We start from the raw sequence: 20,744 nt of genomic DNA, 5'->3' as shown, positions 1-20,744 counted from the left end.
ATATTTTTTAGATAAACGTTATAAATAAGGGACGTAATAGAACCATAAATACCGTAATAATTAGCATATTTATATTTTCAGTTCTCATAAGAATATATATCAAGGATACTGCAGGTAAGGAGATCTATATGTTAAACTAACTACTGCTCTATATGCTAAACGCACTCATCCAAAAATTGACATTTCAGAAAGAACAACGCCGAGGAAACGCAGCTATCGTTCAATTTTGCGTACCCGTCGCCTTATTTGGGAAGCGCGAATTTCAGTCTCCTTATATCCAGTCTTCTTGATATATATATATATATATATATATATATATATATATATATATATATATATATATATATATATAGTGGTTATATGTTGAATTTCTTTTAAAATGTATATTAACTTCACCTATCTATGGTAACGCAAATGTAGAAATGAAGACAAACAACTTGTTGTCTAATAGCAAAGTATAATAAAATAACCAATTTTAGCAAATACAGACCACATTGCCTTAGAAATTCCAAGAGATACCTAAAGAGATTCCAGAAAAACGAAAAACTTACGGAGCTTACAAATACATGAAAGCTCTTAAAACGTTCTTTAGAAAGGGTTTAATATTGAAAAGTAAATATTTATAAAACTGTAGCATACAGAAATATGATTTTACATTTTTGCGCCACCATTAAAAATAGAACTATAAAACGTCAGGTCTTAAAACACATTTTAGATTCGTTTTACAAAGCATAATAATTCTATTTATAAGAGGCTTTTAAATTCCCTATAATAGTTTCTCCTTTTTCCATAAGTGATTAGTTACCCAATATTCAGAACTTTTATAATACCACTGGCAATATTTATAATTATATATTGGTATAAAATGTAAATCATTGAATAGACTTTAAATCCAATTTTGAATACGAAGCGCTATTCTGACTAGATTTGTAAGTATCTGGTTTGACACAAGATGGTTCAGCGTCTAGACTTGTTGACCGCTGATAGCGTTGATCGGCTGTGAACAAAAATCAACATTAGTGAGTATAGTCCGAATTTCATTATAATTATGGTATGCCTTTCTGGCTCTAAATTATCTCAAGATCTCCCTCTCAGAGGATAATCAACTACGGGAGTGTCAAATGGACAAATAAGTTATTTCCCCCATTCATATCCCCGGACCAGTATATATCCAGTCCCGGGTGTAATATTTTCGGCACTTCTTTACAACGGGATAAAATTGGGGGTATGGCGGTGCCTGCAGGAGGGCTTTAGGTAGTATCTGGTCATATAAAGAACTTCAACCAAATATCAACAGGTGTCACTGAAATTAATTGACAATAAGAAAACCAACCAAGAAATTGACCAATTGTCAGCCATTATCTATTTGACCACCAGAACGAAATACATAATTCGGAGCTGCGCGTTCGTAGTCTCTATCCTTAAAAGATATGTATTAAACCCCGGTGACGCTAAGAAGACTAATATGTTTTCAATTAAACTAAAAGCGGGTATACGAAATATTGAAAGTAATTGTCTTCTTTAAAAATATTTAACCCATTAATTTGAGTATTATAAATAAAAATATGGACAAAGTAGTTGCATGAAATGGTGCTACAATGGTTTTAAGCTCCAATACGAGATGATAGACGATTTGGATGATATGGTATACAGAGAAATTAGCATTTTAAAATACAATTACTTATCGATTAGAACAATGTCTTTGAGATATATTGAAAATTAACATGTTTATGAAATTCACTTTTAACTGTTAAAAGTTAAAAAAAAATTTAGTTTCGATTTGTCTGACATCCGTGCAGAAAAGCTCGAATAAAGCGCAAAAAAGTTGATTATTAATCTCGAGAAACTGCCCCTGTCTGTTTATTGTCATCACTAATCGTTTTCACGATACGAAATATGACCAAAAACATTTTTATTTTGTCCTGCGCCTTGAGAATTAAGATGCCTGCGATAAAATATGTTAATGATATATATTAATAAAAAAAATCGTAATCACTAATCCCACTTCCTTACTTCACTTTGCTTACGTTAAAAATATCCCCGATAACCAATTCAAATCCGGGCATCCTCCATAATATTACACAATCTACAAGGGACTTTAAAACGAAACATATACTCACTCTTGTATTAAGTCGCGAACCAGCAGAAGAATCGTTCTCTTCAATGCAAAGATCAGAATCAGAGTCCCGACCTTTTAATTTTGCAGACTCCTAAAACAAAGGAAAAATTTATTTTTGGCTTCATCTAAATTTCGGATCAAAGCTTCAATACAGGTCATGGTTTTAAAAATCTTAACTAAACGATTAGAAACAATTACCTGAGTAATTTGTTCTGTAGTAGTAAGTAGCCTTGCAATTGGGGTACAACAAACTGGAAGTGTTTCTAAAAGAGTTGGACTAGAGTGCGTCAAAAGTGGCTTCATATATTTTCGATCAAAAGATCCCCAGATTCTCGCTAGAAGAGCCTTTTCACCCGGTTTGGATCTTTCTCGCTCGCCGAAAGGATCGTTCCAATCACTTCTTGGAGTTGTGTTTTCCTATTTTTTTTAATGTCATTAAAAATATCATTACAGTACAGTTACTGGCATCCAAAAAGGTCCGCAAGTTTCGATTAAATCCATGCAGTATTTGTTTTGTCAGTCGTTAGTGGTCTATCAGGAAAGCTTGAAAACGAAAATGTGTATCTGGTTATATATTATTTATATAAATCTGGTTATACTGCTATAAGACAATAAATTAAAGATAATTAAATTCTCTACAATTTACCTTTAGCAAGGAAAGCTGTTCAACCAACGGAAATAAAGTTAGAGGAAGCCAAAGTCGCCAAGATAATTTGTTTTTAATATAATTATAAAATTACTCAATTGCGGCAAATTTAATTTAAAATAATTTTTTTTTGTAACTTTGGCGCCCTGTAACTTTGTCTTTGTTGGTGGCATAGCTTCGCCCTCAGAAGATAAATTAAAGATAATTGATTAATAATCTGCATTTTTTTGCATTTCTCATCAATTTTTCTGTACAATCATGGCTTATCTAAAAAACAGAGTTTTCCAAAAAACGGAAAACGTTTTTAAACTTTCCTCATAGACCACTAATAACTATCAAAAAAAGGACGCATGATTTTTTTTTAAATTTCCAATGCCAGAATAATTGTACCATTAATTGACAGAGGCTAAGCACTTATCAGTTTTTCGTGTAAAGAAATTATATGACAATTTTACTGTCACTAAGTAAGAGTGTATTATTTGTAGTAAAAATTCTAAAATAAAGAAAATGCCACGAATGTTCCAACAGTGAAATGCGTGATATGATTTGTGTTTTGCTCAGTCAAATTATAGTGGAATAAGTATTAGAATTATACCCAAATCGAAGACAACCGAATCACAAACTTTTCAGAAGTATTTTTACTAAGTATCGTCTATATGGAGAATTTCAAAGAAAGAGAATCTCCGTCCATATGTTTGCTCAATTTATGCTAGGTAAACAATCCGAAAACCCGAAATTTCTTAATGCCCTCTTTTTCACCGAAGAGGCGACGTTTACTAGACGAGGTGTTTTTAATTGGAAAAACAATCATTTGTGGGACTACAAAAATCCATGCTCTAAAGAAATTACATTTTCAGAATGTAAATATTTGGTGTAGTGTGATATTTGGTATTTTTATTTGTCCTTTTGAACTTCCTCCTAATCTAAATGGATCCCTCTACTTAAACTTCCTTGAACAACAGTTAAACCCACTACTAGAAGATGCACCACTAACCATAAGGCAGAACATGTGGTTTATGCAAGATGGGGCGCCGCCACATTTCTTTCTGCCAGTACGGCGATACCTGAATGAACATTTTCCTCACCGGTGGATTGGGCGTGGCAGTGAATTTGTTTGGCCACCTAGAAGTCCAGACTTAAACCCTCTAGACTTCTCAATATGGTCACATATGAAGGACATGGTTTGTAAAGATTACAATTAATTCCATCGAAGAATTACGACAGAAAATTCAAGAAGCTGCTAATATTATCAAAAATAATCGACAAATATTATTTAATATTCAAAGATCTTTAAGGAGACGCCTTACAAAGTGTATTGAAGTGGACGGCAGGCGTTCTGAGCATTTACTTTGAAGTTTTCTTTTAATATTGTTACTGATTGTTATTTGTTGTCTTTACTGTAGTTACTACCCAGCATAGTAGTAATTTAAAACTTAAAAACTGATAGAGCTACATTAAATAAATAAGAGTACTTTTTTTATTCAAAATTGAACTGCCTTTTAGATTTTCTAGTCGTTTTAGCCATAACTGATTAGGCAAAAAAGATATGTTGTAATTTACTTAAGTGTAACTAACGCCCTGTATAAATAATGCTAAATTCACCACAAAATTCGTAACTTGCATGTCAAAACACATGAAATCGCCAATTTTCAAGACGATACTGCTTAAAATCACAAAATTATTAAAAAAATTCAAATTAAAATTCCAACTTTGAATAACCTGTATCTCGTAAACCTGCAACATTTGTATAAGATATGTTAAGCTCAATCGCCATATTTTGGTGTGTACTATCTCCATTTCAGAGATTACCCATTCTTAATGAATCACCCTGTATATACGTGTATGTCAAAATATGCACAATTATGTATCTACATAATTTTCAGACCAGCCTGTATAGAATATATTAAACTGTTATAATTTGCAGATTCTCAAAAAAATCACATTGATATATTTTTTTAATTGACTTTTACTTATACTAATAATAAAGCAAAGGAAAAGAAATTATAATTTTTAAAACAGGTTATCTATTTACACAGTTCAAAACACCGCGCGAATCTCTAGAAACAAGAAATAGGCACTCAATAAAATAAATCGATTTCCCTTTCTGTCTGGTCACTCTGTAATATAGAGTGATGTAGTGATGTAATGGGTTAAGGAACCTTACAAATTATTAATAAAAATGCTGCCTTATTGTGTCTATACGGAATTATAAAGGAAACAAGTGTTTATTTATGGTTATTACCACTAGCTATATGTAGGTCGATTTATTATACCGGAAAATGTGGAAAATCTCTCGGATTCAGGTAGAAATAAAAAAAAATAATATGGAACTTTCGTATAAACATTTTTTTATAGGCCCTCCCTACGAAGATACGACCCCTTAAAGACGCCGCTGGAAATCGTTTATTTTACCACGGGTGGACTAGATTGTACATTATAATGCTTAAATTTGTAGCACCCTGTATAATAAAGAGTCTGAAATAATAAATATTGATGATAACTTAAACCTTAAACTAAAGAAAAGGCACTCTTGTTCGTTATCGATGAAATGGACAATTTTTAAGAAAAAAAATTAAGGAAGCACTGTTTTATTTTAATCAAAAAGAACCGCGATAGGTTCTATTTTTCAGTTGTACATTATAATGTACAACCTCCGCCAGCGGCGTCGTTAATCTTCGTATGGAGGGCCTATACGGATTTTTTTTATAAGAAAGTTCCATATTACTTTTTTTCTACCTGACTCCGAGATTTACCACATTTTCCGGGACACCCTGTATATAGCGTAAGCAAGTTAGCTATCAATAATAAATTTATTATACTTTGATTTAATTTAATTAAGTTTTAAGTTTTGGTAGAGAATGTGTTTGAGTACCTATTGTAGTATATTATATAGCGCCTTAACAGCCGCACGTGCTTAAGTTAGGTTTTAGTTGTAGCACAATTTCTATAGTTACATATTCGATCACAGATTAAAAAGCTAGTAAGTCTTTGATCCGTGGTTCCATCTAAGAAGATTCAAGTGCTCCCCAAAAGAAAGTTGAAACCATATATAAAATGGGTAAAAGCCGATCCAGGGAAGAAGTTATTAAATAGCACAAACTGGAAATATCGGCGGCGTTACTGCTGATGAACGTAATGACATATCGGTAATGGAAATTTTAGAGTTGGTCGGCGGTACAGTTATTCTTACTGGTCTATATGTTTTGGTACAGCTGTTGTCGTGCCAAGAAATCTCTACAGCTTAAAATAAGACACGAAGCCAAGAGCTAGTTTGGAGAACTAAGTAGAACTTTAGTGAGTAGTGAGTTTAGTACTAGTTTTAATTTATTATTTTAGTAGAATACACTTATTTTCTTATATTTTTTCAATTTATCAATGGTTAGCGAATTTCAGAAATTATTAGGGGATTATTGTAAAGTTAAGCGTCATATAATGAAAGAGTGTCAAGAACGCACAGGAAATATTTAAGGGTGTAAACAGAATTTTTGAATGAATTAAGGAACCCTTATAATCAATTTAATGAGTAAAAAATTAATTTTACCGAATCTAAGCACCATAAAGATGTATTTAATTTAGCGAATTTAATAGTGAATCCGTTAAGGAAATAACTTTGAATATTAATGAGTGTAGGGAAGTATTGTTAGTAAAAGAGTAGAGATCATAATTAAATAGATATGCATCATAACTAAATATACAAAAACCTACGAAAGTGAAGGCAAAAATGTTATAGGTGAAATTCCAGCGACAGAAATGGCAGTCACGTTCAATATAAAAGCAGCAGCCTTCACATCCGTGGAGGTTCGTGGATTTTTTAATTTGTGGGTGCAATTAGCTAAATATTAATATGAAATGAAGAATAAAAAAGGGGCGGCTTAGGCAATCCGCTGGAGGCTAAAAAAAATAATTAAAAAAAAATTCAGCATTAAAAATTATGGTTTTGCACCGAGGAGTATTCATCTGTTTAAACTACTTTAAACTCCCCAATTATCAAGTAAAAAAAGAAAGTATTTAAAGAACGAAAACTCCACAATCAGATTGTTTATTTATATTTAAAATCTATTCTTCTATTTTTTTAGGCATCAAATACTTCAATCAATCAATAAAATTAAATACTTTGTTTTAATTAAGTTTTTTTCTATTGAAAGCGTAGTAAGAATATTAAGTCTATCCTGGAGCCATCGTCCTTCTTAAAAAACACTTTATTCTTTTTAGAGTTGAAGAATCAAAATGTCGCGGCATTTTTTAAAAAAATGTGTGTATTAAATTTAGGCAATTCAATACGTTGCCGTTTTTGCATTTGTTCAATATTTTCATTGTTAGCTTGTTGAAATAATAAATGAATTTTATGATTTCAAATTTCCTGTACGTGAAAATATTAAAAGAAAACCAAAAACACAAAACCGTTAACAAAAGCACTACCCTAGATCCAGAACAATATTAATATCAGTTAGTTCAAGTAGCTAAAAAGATAAAAGATTTTTAGGTCTATTCGAAATAATAGAAATCCTTGAAAATAATAAAGTTAAAATGAAAAATATAATAAAGAAGAAACAATTTATAGTAAGAAGTTAAAAATACCTGTTGTTGCAGGATCTGCCACAACTCAAGTTCAGACATAAGAATAAACGAATTGACAAAAAACCCTGAACTCCTACCCTTTAAATTAGATAACACTCAAAATAGTATAGGTTTTTGGTAATTTATACAGATTTATGACATAACGCTAATATTAAGCGAATATATACCAGTACATCTGCGTAACAGCTTATATGACATAATAAAAACTATAGAGCGCACCTATACATTCCAAAAATATTTTTTTAGATCATACAAGCTAGCAACTTCTTTAGAAAGCAAAATAAAAAATCAAATTCTTCAAACTAATCCACTTTTAACTAATCATCCTCCACTAGATTTAGTGGAGTATGACCGAAGTATCTTTAGTTACCCATTGATCTATTAACTCCACTGCAAGAATGGACTACTTCTACAAGTTTAATCCACTTTTATTAAGAAATCAAACAAAACGAGGATTAATAAAGGCCCTTGGCTCAATAACAAAAAGTCTAACGAGAAATCTGGATAAGGAAGATGGATCCTTCGAAATGAAAGTCAACTTAAATCTTAAATGAATAAACAGCTTATAATAATTAAAAATTCCAATAATTATTTTTAAGAAAATTGAGAAAATATAACTAATAACCCAATAACCTTAAACTCGTACGTTCATGAATTATTTGAAATGGTCACTCAACAAGGAATGGGAAGCAACTATTTCTTCCTCTACCAAATATTTCTCACACACGTTACCACGTACTATCAAGAAATATATGATATTCTCAAATTGCCTTCTCAAAGTTAACTACTATAAGAAGTAATGTAATTGAGGAAAAAAATCCTCAATTACCATGGAGTCGAATCCTTTACTGACGTCCGAATTAACTTATGTTCCGAACCACGAGTGAACTATGTAAGACAAACACAAACAACTATGCCCATGCCAGGATTCAAACCTGAGACCACACAATCGCAACGTGGACACTTGCCCACGGTGATACCGGACTCGGCTTAAATACATTCCACAATTCAATTCACTTCCCTCAGGAAGTACTTTCAGAAATAAAAGCAATTTCAAAAATTTTTTGGTAAGCTTCTAATATATTTTAGCCTTTGAAAAAGTTTTTAACATTAAAATTTATGAAAAAGATGATCAAGTAGTTTTTATAATTGAAACGCCCATTGCAGCATTGTAGAAAAGAACAGCTATTAATTCTATCTATTTGTACCCTTTAGCTACACCTTTATTTAATTCTAACAAAATAATATTCCGTAAATCAAAATACCTTCTCCTAATTGAGCAAATTTTTGGTGAATTCAAAGAATTACGTCACAACCTAAGCTAAATAAAAATACCTTTTTCCAAAACATCTTCCAGTGCCAGCGAGTTAGAAACAATTAAAAACAATTGAACACTTGAACCACAAGTGGATGGTGGTAGTGATACCTCATCCCATCACTGCCGTTCAACTTTGTGGCTCCAATATAGACCACATTCCCCTAAATGGAACCTAAATTCTAAAAACTGCATCCTTTATATAAAATTCATCTAGAAAACCTAATCCTGAAGAGCTACAGCAGTCCGAAACAATATTTCAAGAAAATAAACCTGCCTAAACTCGACCTACAACCAAATAATGATTCAACACCCATTCGTCTAAGTAGCCTCAACTTAGTTCTATGGACCTCGAGTTAAACATATGCTAAAAAACTATCGAAACGCAATTTGAAAGAATAGATAGAGTACTATAATCAACCGGTACACTTTCACAAGTTTGGTTTTTGGACGTTATTGTTGTACCTCTCATCTCAATGTAGCTGTGATCCATTGCAGCTACATTGCATATACTATTTCCCTAACAAAAAGGTTTATTATTATTAATATAAGTACATACTGTATAACGTTTACCAAATTATTTTTTTAAGTCTTTTCTTATCTATCAATACTTAACTGAAGCGTCAGTTCGCGTCGAAACGCGAGCAAACTAAAGAATTTTTTAATTCCTTTCGTTAACATGCCATCAACATCGGCGGATGATAACTTGATTTAGAGCTGCTGTATGTCATAATTACGAAGAAAATTTAAAAAAAAATTGGGGTCATGATATTTTTCATGCAAAGGTGGAGGGAGTCTCCAGAGAGGCTTATGTAAGTAAGGCTAGTAGAAGAGCATATGGAAAAAACAGTAATAGGGGGCATATCAGTGATTGGAAAAAAGCTCTTAGAAACAAAACATTTGGAACCCCTGAAGATAAGCCATTCACGAAAAATGTCAAACGTTATATTTGGGGACGAAGTTTTTCCTTATGCGACCATATTCAGAACAAGACCTGCCAGAATGCTTTTAAGATCAGGGTCAGGATTAAAATTGAAAAGATTAAATGAGAATAATATTTTCAAAAAATCCAGATAGATAATAGGTTATGCTTACATAACTTTCTTTGGAATGACAATACATTTTTAAGCATACTAGAAGAAAATGTTCAAAATGTATCTTAACTTTCTATTTTTTATCTAATTTTTTAAAATCTAATAGTATTTATACAGCCTTATTTAAATATTACTAGTAAATCAGTAATTCTATAATAAAATTTTATAATTTATTATTAATTAATTAAATAGTCGGTAATTATCCGTAAACTAAGAAGTGTGTTGGCTATTTTCGTTTATTTAAGACAATAATATTTATCTTCAATGAAAATTTGCCTCCAACGTTTGTTAGATTAGTTATTATAGAGGTGACATTTACATTTTTATCTTCTTACACTTTGTACAAATTGTTGAAAATAATTTTTAACTTCTTAACTCTGCGGCTGGAGGCGTAATAAGCGTTTTAAAAGATCCGCGATCAAGGAGGCCTTGGAAAATAATATATTTTTTTGACAGTAGGCATTTATTTAAATTAGGTATTTATTTACATTTTTTTAAATACTTTTATATTTTAGTCAGGACAAGTTTTCTATGGTTTCATTTATAATATTAACGTATCTTCTATTTTTGTGGTTTTATTTTAAATGTGCTTTATGTCCTATATGGTTTGGACAAGTCTTAAGGCTGAAAGAAAACAACACAGAAAAATTGATCATAAATGTCAAATAAACGGTCAAAAAATCACTTTACGAAAAAGATGTAGAATATTATAGTTTTTGTAACTTTTGTGGAAATGTTTTTTAAAGAAACCTCCTTTTTTTGGTCATAGCAATTATGCCTCCTAGCGGCAGAGTTAAGAACTTCAGTAACTTGCGGATTGAGGACTTGCTTGTTTGGCACTTAAAATTAAAAAAAGGGACAAAAAAAATTATTATATTATTGCCAGCAATTTTTTTTATACTCTTATTAACCGATTTTTCAGGTCAACTATTAAAGTATTTTGTTTTTAGAATTTTGATATTTTTTAGAATATACATGCACTAGTATATTACGTATACGTATTTTTACATACCGCTATGCCTCGCTCCATTGAATTGTATGCCTGTTAAGTAAAACTTTAACGCTTTATCCTAGTAAAGATTATAATTCACTAGAAACTAATACTTACACAATGTACAGCATTCTGAGACAGTGCTTCAGTTTCCTCATCATTTCCTACCCTAAAATAATTTGGAAACCTTAGGTTTAATTAGTTTATATAATTAGGATAATTAGGCTTAATAAATTCACAAAAAAATTTGGAAGACGATATTATAGCTAAGCTTCATTAAGCTTACAGTGCTAGTTGTACTTACGGAATATTAAGCCATCTAAGTAAGTTCATAGTGGCACCGCCCTGAATTATCACAGTAATTATAACTATAAGAGACGTTGTAGTTAGCATAGCTTGTCTGGCTTCAGATCTTGTATTCCTGATTGCCAAGGCAAATGACATAGCTCCTCGCAGACCTGCAAAATTACAATATTGCTGTTATTATCAGAAAATGATTACTCTTTGACATTGTTCCCGAAGGATATCATCACCTCAAACCGCCCACACTTTTGTGCTCAATACATCCGCAGTATGTCGCCGAACCTCAGAAAAATGGAAATCTTTTACAGTAATAATCTTTTGTAAGATAACTATAATACTATAATACAAGCTCCAACAATTAATACTGCCAGTAAGATTGGTATTGGTAGGAAAATATTAACAAAACCAACTTGATTTTCCAGCGGAAAATAAATAAAATGTATATTTAATTTTATGGATTAACCAAATACTAAAATCAAAAAAATATCAAAAAAATTCGTTCCAGTACTCATTTTTTTTTAAATTAGAATGCACCATACACAATTTGAATTGACACCATAAAAGGTTAGGCAGACATTTATCATATTATTATACAAATAGACAATTTTGCAACTTCTAGCCCAACGCCTTCTAGCCAGAAAAAAATCTCATATTGTAATTCTCTTGCAGAAAGTAGTGAAAAAGATCTTTGAAACACTGCAAAAAAACTTAACTTCACATACAAAAATAAATACTTCGATATACCGGACAGTTTGAATAATGTTTTTAAAATTTTTTCCTGGAATTTTTGGAATCTGACAGTCCCAAGACATTTGGTCCACTTTTACAGGTGCAATATAAATAAATAATAATAAATAAATAAACGGTTTGAAGTGCAGCATAGCTGTTTACTTAGCCGAGCATGCAAAAGGAAAATTAAATACAATTTATCTATATATAAGCTTAAAAATATCTAAAATAAATCCCTGGATCTTATTATTACCAAAGGCCAAACTAAGAAAATTTACGTTTTGGGTTTTAGTTATAATTTGAGTAAATCAATTATGAATCTTGCATTTATGCCCTGGCTCATCAAAACAGTTAAATATAAAAATACAGGTATACAACTAGATTAAATTAGTATTTTGACAGTAAATAATTTTTAAAATGTTGCTTTAATAAGTTACAGGATAATTTGACAATAACATTTTTCATATCACTGTTGAATAATAGTAAATCGATATTGTTCATACCATTAGTAGATAAACATCGGTTTTGGTCGGTATGAAATCTATATTTTGTTTAAAAATGCCTCGTGGTAAAAGTTTTTTTATTGATCTTAAAGAAAGAATTATTGCATCGTATAAGGTGGAAACACCACAATACGTAATAAAACAAGAACTAAGGGTTTCAAAATCTGTTGTGTCGAGGACCATTCAGAACTATCGAATTAGAGGAAAAGTAGTTAACCGAAAACAGACGAGTAGACCGAGAAAAACTTCAAAAAAACTGGATAGAAAAATTAAAAGGATCTCCCAGGCAAATCCTTTTCTGTCAGCAAAGCAAATTCTGCCTGAAGCTGGGGGCTCTAATGTTTCCTCTTGAACGATACAGCGCAGACTAGTTGCAGCAGGCTTAAAAGCATGCAAACCTGCCAAAAAACCGCTTCTTAGTAAGAAGAATATTAAAGCACGTCTTCTGTTTGCAGAACAACATGCTCACTGGACACCAGAGCAATGGAAAAAAGTACTTTTTAGTAATGAGTCAAAGTTTAATTTGTATAAAAGTGATGGTGTTCAATATGTTCGTCGTATTGCAGGTAAAAGACTTGAGCCAAAGTATGTGCAAGGTACTGTAAAACATGGAGGTGGCAACGTGTTAGTGTGGGGTTGTTTCTCTGGCTATGAAATGGGACCAATTTACCAAATTGAGGGCATTATGGATAGGTTTAAGTATATACATCCTTGAAATCCTATAAATATCTTATAAATATATCCTTGAAAATGTCATGCTACCTTATGCGGAATGGAGTATGCCACTACGTTTTGCTTTCCAACACGACAATGATCCAAAACATACAGCAAAATGTATAAAAGAATGGTTTAATGAAAATAAAATAGCCATTCTTAAATGGCCAGCCCAATCGCCCGATCTTAACCCGATCGAAAACCTGTGGGAAATTGTGGATAGGCAACTTAGAAGTAAAACCTATAAAGACAAAGAGTACATTTTTTAAGAAATTAAAAATATATGGAAAAATATTGATCAAGATATAATTGATAATTTAATTTCTTTCATGCCTCAAAGGTTCCGTCAGGTAATCGCAAATAAAGGCTTGTGGACTAATTATTAAGGGCGCAATCTGATAATGTTTTCTTTTATTTTTATTGTAAGCGTCGCTTAATTTTTGTCGTCTAGAAATATTTAACTTTTCTTTTTATGATCTTGTTTATACGAAAGAATTTTGGTATGTTATGTAATAAATATATGTTTATTAATGAGTGTATTTGTTTTATTGAGTTTTAATTCTTCTTGCGTTTTTGCTTTTTTAATAAAAGAAAAAAAGTGTATCGTGGCTCTATTTTTGTCCGATACTGTAGGTATAGAGACTAAGAGACCTGAGCACCCGGAATGGATCAGAATTAATGTTTTTCTTACAACTTTTGTTTTTTTAAGAGTTTCTTTTTATTTTATGTAAGCATCTGTCCTTGAATTAAGTTTTTATTAATATTTTAATTCCAAGATATGTTGTTACTTTTATAAGAGACCAACAAATATATACTATGTAAGTGATAAAATTATGTTTGAAAATGAAAACAACTGTTTATAATATAATTATTTTTAAGTGCAGTAGATTATTGCATTAATTTAGATATGTAAACTAAAGCTGAAAACTTTTATTTTTGTTCAGATCAATATCTGATGCTAACACCTCATCAAAAAGGCCCTTTTCTCTATGAGCGTTTGCTTTAGATATTACGATTAAATGATAAGATTGTCAGATTAAATGAAATTTGATTTCCCGCCTTAATTTAGCCACGCCTTTCTACCATTTTGATTGGTCCAATTAGGCACGTCAAACTGTCAGTTTGTTACAACAGTTTCCGTTGCCAAGCGAGAGGACGCTAGCTGACTTGTCAGAAGAATTTCTATCAGTTTGTATGCAACCACCACTTAGTGCGTTTTTTTACTTAATATTAAGACTAAAAACTTCCTTTTTGCTGAAAAATGATAAAGAAGTCTGAAGTGTGTCACATATAATGGAAAAAAGAAAATTCAAATCGTTCCTTTCACAGGCGAGCTAAGTGTCAATGCTGTCATCCTTCTAAGTTATAATATTATAAAAGACGGCATATTTGTAGTATTGGATACCAAAATATTAATAAAAATGTGTAATTAGTAAAGTATATTATTATAATCTAGCAAATTTATTGCTTATTGGAACCTGAAATGCCGCAAAATTAATGTCTGAAAAAATGAAGGTAGTATTTGGTCGATATGCAGCAACCAAATCCAGACCGCAGTATATGTCGTTTGCCAACAACATATTTATAGTCGGCGCCCATTATTATTTAATCAATATAATTCCCGTATCTCTTGGAATTCCAAAGCAGTTTTAATAATTTTTTGTCTAGATATTAACAATGGATAACTAAATCGGTTTATAGTGGCTACAAACCGCGACAAACTAAGTTTTTTTATAAAAATTTATTAAAAGGTTAATTAAAAACTTCCAAAACCATCTCAACTGCGTTTAGATATTTAATATAGAAAAAAGATTAATTTAAACCCTTTGGGAGCCTTTTTCATTTCGTTAACATTCGACTTTTTAAGTAATTTTCACAAAAAACTTTAGTTTGTAAAGGTTGAGACCACTATAAATCGATTTAGTTATTGATTATTATTATCTGGACAAAATAATATTAAAATTCTCTGGAAATTTCAGGAGATACGGGCGTTACATCGATTAAATAACAGCGGGCGCGGACTATAAATAGATTGCTGGCCAACGACATTTGCTGCGTTCTAGATTTGGTTGCTGGATATCGATCGGGCGCTAGCTTCACAGATATGAAAAAATATCTAGAAAAACAACACGAAGTGGCAACATCGGATACGTGCACTGTAAACATAGAGGTATTCTACGTTAGGCTTATTCTAGGCATTCAATGTTCTAAGGGAAAGATTCTGTACAGTAGGGGAAAAAATGTACTGAAACTTTTTATTTTTACAAGTATATTTCTTTCTAACATTAATTGCAACATATACATAGTAGAATACGATTTCCAACGATATTTATTTATGTTTTTATATGAAATAATGATTATTTATATTAATAATTTTAAATTATAGCTATAATTTTCGTATAGCAGTTAGAAGTAAGTATGGAAACATTTACTATTTTATAAAAAATGCGGGATTATAAGCATTATGAATAATACTTTTTAATATTTTGTAGAATACCCGTCAGCATCTGCCTGACATCTTCTAGATATAGAATCAACCAATTTTTGAAGAATTTCTACAGGAATTTTTGACCACTCAGATTTAATAATATTAAAAAGTTGTTGCTGGTTTTTTATATTAAGATGCAACCTAATACAGCGCTCGAGCGGAGATGAGACATCTTACCAAAGATGTTCAGTGGGGTTCAAGTCTGGGGATTGAGATGGCCATTCAAGAACAGTAATTTTTTTCTCACGAAACCAATCTTGTACTAACTTGGACGAATGTTTCGGATCATCGTCCCGTTGAAATATCCATCGCAATGGCATATCTTCTTCTGCAAATGGTAGCATTGTATTTTCCAATATCTCTCAGTAATGCAATCGTTCCATTTTACCCTTCACTTGAATAATTGGCCCTGTCCCAGATTGGGAAAAAATATCCCCAGACCATTATGTTCTCGCCTCCATGGTTCACAGTTGGAATTTGGTACTTTGCTTTAAATCTTGCACCCACCACTCCTCACATATTTTCTGCCATCAGATCCTCTATATTTTAAAGGCCTTTTTATTCTTCTTTGATAGAAGTGGCTTTTTAACAGCAACTCTCCCAAAAAGACGTCCATCAAGTAGACGGTTTCTTACGGTTCTACTTGACACGTTATGTAGCGTTTTATTTTTATATTCCTTATGTTCACTAACGCTCCATTGACATTTCATTAATTTCAATAATTACATTAATAATTTCAGTCAACTTCTTTTATTCATATTTCTTTAAATTCACACTGTCAATGACACATTACTACTGTAACGCATCACTCTCCTAGTTTAATTATCCATGCTTTCTGTTGACGGTCCGTCACTCTTCTGGTTGGTCTTTATGTGTTCTCTGATTGGCGGATATTGACAGCTCAGGCGAGAGGTGGCGTCGTTACTTATTTAGTCGGTACTGCATCCATTTTTCGACGACTTGTTCCCGTGTCGCAGGTAGAAGCGCACGTAAAAGGCCAGTTTTTTATTTCCGAAGTTTGTGAAGCAGGAAGTGGCCAATATGGTTTGTAATTTATAGTCCTTAATCTTGTTCCTTTAGGGAACCATTTAATTCATAATTCTGGTGCAGGATGCCCAAGATTTTGATGGATAAAGAATGAAACTTAGCAAGGGTTTTACTTTTCCGTTTTCCTCTTTATTCACACATCTCGTGAGAGTTTTTGATTTCCCCGGGAAATTGCTGTAAGCTGTGGAGCTGAAGCCAGAATTAGAGCTAGTATTAAGAGATTCCCAGTCCAGATAGCTAAGCTACAAATGGCATACATTCACAGCCTCGATTTTGAAGGCTAGCTGTTCATTTCTTGGAGGAATATACAGGCCAGTTTATTCCATTTATTTAAATATTACTAACCATAGATTTGTCTCACTTATTTAAATTTTTATTAATATACTTTTAATTTCAATTTATTGCTACAAATATTTTATCAATATCATAATACAGCGTCAATTTCTTATCTATAATTTTAGTTATTTTTTGTTCAGTATTTTTCAGTACCTTTTTTGGTAGTTAAGTAGATATAACTCGGTTAAGGCTGATATGCCTTAGGTAAAAAGGTTCATGAACTTTCCCCTGCGTACTACAAAATATATACAAAAAACTTTAATAAATGCAATTTATTTTTCAAGGGCTGAAATCTACCTAGTAGCGAAATCATAAATTAAATGTTACTTTTGTCAAACTTATTTTAATCATATCAACATTATTCATATTTTAATTCATAATAAATTATTAACATTTAACAGATTAGAACATGAGGTGTGTACATATCTTTGATGTAAATATAATTTGGTTGTATTGTTAAGATATTTTTTTTGCCCTCTTTAAATCTAATTTATCCAGGGGTCATTTAATTGTTAATTGAAACCTATATACCAAGTCTTTTTCTTAATTTAAAATTAATTAAAAAAAAAACTAAGTGGCGCCCTCTTATTTAATAGTTATAATCAAGTTTAGATTCTTTAATAGCCAGTCATAAGTGAACCTTCGAACAGTCCCAAGCCTCCAATAATTCTGAGCTACCGTCTGCAAACTCTTGGCAAAATAGTAACACTGTAAAAAAGTTAACGCGACAGTTAACACCAAATTGCTCTGAGATTTTGTTTCTAATTTGTGTGGGATTTTTCTAGGAGGTTTTGAGATCTTTAAAATAAATGTATCCAATCGAGGAGTAGTTTTACGACGTCTTCTCGACTTCGGCGCATTTCTTACATCGCCACGGCTATCGAATTTTTGTATTATTTTCGTTACAGCACTTTTAGAAATATTCAAAAATTTTTGCAATATACGACTTTTCTACCCATTTTAAATAAATCCGCAATTTTTTATCTGAGGTCACATGAAAAATAAGGTTGTTTTGATAAATTAATATTTTACGTAAATATTTGCACTTCATACATACTGCATTCATACTTTTTGCCAACCAGAAATTACTTATCGCCGAGAAAACATAAACGAAATTTCTTGTTAAATTATTAAAAACAACAATTTGTATGTAAGTGGCGTTTCTCTAATTTCACGAAATTTAAAAGGCCTCAGAAAAATTCAGTATTAAATAATACTGAATATAGAATTAGTATTATTAAGAGTACATTTTTCCACTACTGTATATGGTTTGCGTTTTGTTTATTAACAAAGGTGCCGCTAAAAGGCTCCGCCAGCGACAAATAAATCGCAAAATAGAACATTAAAAGTAAAGGTAAAGGTAAAGGTTCTTTTTGTTTGTTTTTAAATAAACAATATTTTTTTTAAACTTACCTGCAAAGAAGAGCATATGTTGGAAATTAGCCGGTATTTTGGGGTGTCTTCCTAAATTTAGAAGAAACGATAACGGATAAACGTTGGCTGCTCTACCAATAGCTGCACATATAAAACCTGCCAATATGAACCAAGGAGCAAAGTGATGTTTAGGAAATGTAAACATCGAAACTCCAATGTACGAAAATATAAAATTTTCAGCCAAAAAATTAAGCAGTTCAAATATTTGCTTGGTCCTTATCCTAGAGTCTTCAGAGAGATTGTTGTAAGTATAATGTGCTTGACATATTCCGCAAAAAAGCACCGAAACTACACCTACAAGACAAAGAATTATATTAATGAAACAAAGTATATAATTATATTGAAATATTATTTAAACTTGTTAATAATAAATAAGATACCTGTGAGATCTGTAGCTTCAGCAATCAAGAATGTACTGTAGGACATTAGCACAAATAATGCAGATTCTAGAAGTGGAAAATCTCGTACTCTAGTATATTTTGTCATGTTTTTTTCTATTAAGGAAAACTTAATTATACTATATATGATTTAATACGTTTTTTTAGCAACCAGTTCATTGTTTTTAGTTTTAGTTAAATATAAAGCCAAATAAAACTCCAAGCCTTTTAAATTTTTCTTTATGCCAACGTTTGATTTTTAAAAAAGCTAATTCACTTTTAGCCGATATGAATACGTATATACCTCTTAATAAAGTTCCAATAATAACACCCAAAACAAGCTTAATAAACTTATTGATAACACTTCTCCCTCTCTTACACCACGTAAGGTTAAAAGGTTTAAATGCATAAATGATATATTCCAGATATACTTATTACCTAAAATAGACAAAAAGAAAATAACCCACTTAGACCTATTCTTATTTTTTTTGGATCTCTGTAATACATATAACTTTTCAAAAAAGCTTTATGAATTGTTACAATATGCATTTGATAAAGACCAATCTTACACGCAAATCTTGTGATTGCCTCTGATCTCAAGAATTTTATTATTCCTGAAAATTATGTACTAATTTTCTTGGATGTGATTTCTCTATTTACAAATATTCCAACTGACCTCACCATAAAAATTATTGAGAAAAAATTGTCAAACAATCAGCCACCAATTGTAATCTCTCAAGAGACGATTTTTTGCAACTTCTAAATTTCATATTTGGCAATAATTTTTAATTTTGATAATATTGAATTTTTATGGTGAATTCTATAAACAGATTTGTGGTTTAAGCATGGCAAACCATTTATCACCGATCTGTGCAGACTTGTATCATGTCAGAATTACAAACAGAGTGTTTGTCACGTCTTAAATTCGAAGTTCCTTTCTTTAAAAGATACGTGGGCGATATTATTACTTGTCTCCTAATAGATGAGGTTCAGACGGTTTTAAACTCATATAATGCTTTCCATTATAAATTACAGTTTACCTTTAAAGTTAAAAAGAACAAGAAAATCTCAATTCTAGATATTTCAGTCATAAGAACAAAAAGGTGGAAAAACTGGTGCAGGTTGGCTGCAGAGTCCAGCTCGTCTGGGAACCTGGCCATGCAGGAAGCAGGCTCTCTTGCCAGACTGGGATCCGTGAATGTGCCGATGGTGCCAGAACCCATAATTCGTATCGCGAAATGCGTAGCAGTCGCGTCACTGAAGGGTCTGCTGGACAAGTGGACCCACCGAAGATGGATTGTGTCCCCTGGTATGAGACAGGCCAAAGCGCACATAGGTTCTGCCTGTCTCACCAAAAAACTACTACGCCTAAAAAGACGCGAAATTCGGCTAGTGACAGTTCTTCAGACCAGAGAGCCTTATCGGTTTTCTAAGGCCATTGGGCTCTGGTAACCCCTGGTGAGGCATGACGAGTCCATCAGGAGACCTATATGCACAACTGCCTTGACAGCCCACTGTTTTGACAATTTCAATTTCAAGAACAAAACGTAATATTATAAAAACTGAGTAGTATCACAAACTAACGTTTTCTGAGGGATTACTTACTACAAGTCAATGCAGTCCTTTCAACATAAAATAAGATAATAGTTTGAACCACAGAACTTTAAAATTGTCACAGCCAAGCGTTCACAATAAAGATATAAATAATATCAAAATCCTACTTCTTAAAAAATAGCTACCTAGCAAAGCTGATCCATAGAATTTTAAAACAAGAACCAGCCACCCATAACAACTTAATTTTTACATCATCAAAAAAAGCTTAAAAAATTCCATATTTCAAAAATTTGTCTGAAAGATTAGCTGGCACTATGAAATAGTTTTTCAAAATCGCGTTTAAATATCAAAATACAATAACACATACCGTAGACAAAAAGCGTCTACACCCAAACAATTACAAGGTATTGTTTACAAAATTCCGTGCTCTGTTTGTCTTGGTCTATATGGCCAAACAGGTTGTTATTTAAAAACTAGCATAACGGAACACAAAATAAGGGTTAAACAACAAAACGG

The 20,744-nt window shown here is 31.7% G+C and overlaps 1 protein-coding gene across 2 annotated transcripts in view; it reads right to left on the bottom strand.

Annotated features, from left to right (window-relative positions):
• Positions 1-819: 819 nt before the first annotated feature.
• LOC126748219 (sodium/hydrogen exchanger 6) overlaps positions 820-20,744 on the bottom strand; it is a 57,404-nt gene continuing 37,479 nt past the window's right edge. The window contains exons 6-13 of one of the 2 annotated variants that reach the window (XM_050457302.1): positions 18,678-18,778; positions 18,277-18,591; positions 11,048-11,201; positions 10,861-10,912; positions 10,765-10,794; positions 2,318-2,536; positions 2,121-2,210; positions 820-997 (exon numbers count right to left, since the gene is read on the bottom strand). In XM_050457302.1, coding sequence (XP_050313259.1) covers positions 965-997; positions 2,121-2,210; positions 2,318-2,536; positions 10,765-10,794; positions 10,861-10,912; positions 11,048-11,201; positions 18,277-18,591; positions 18,678-18,778 — 994 coding nt within the window. In that variant the 3' untranslated portion in view covers positions 820-964. The remainder of the gene's footprint in view (positions 998-2,120; positions 2,211-2,317; positions 2,537-10,764; positions 10,795-10,860; positions 10,913-11,047; positions 11,202-18,276; positions 18,592-18,677; positions 18,779-20,744) is intronic. The other variant, XM_050457303.1, reaches the window with a different exon arrangement.

The sequence above is a fragment of the Anthonomus grandis genome, chromosome 22, assembly GCF_022605725.1.
Source record: "Anthonomus grandis grandis chromosome 22, icAntGran1.3, whole genome shotgun sequence".
NCBI lineage: Eukaryota > Metazoa > Arthropoda > Insecta > Coleoptera > Curculionidae > Anthonomus > Anthonomus grandis.
Note: the sequence above shows the minus strand (reverse complement) of the source record. Positions and strands in the feature narration are given on the sequence as shown.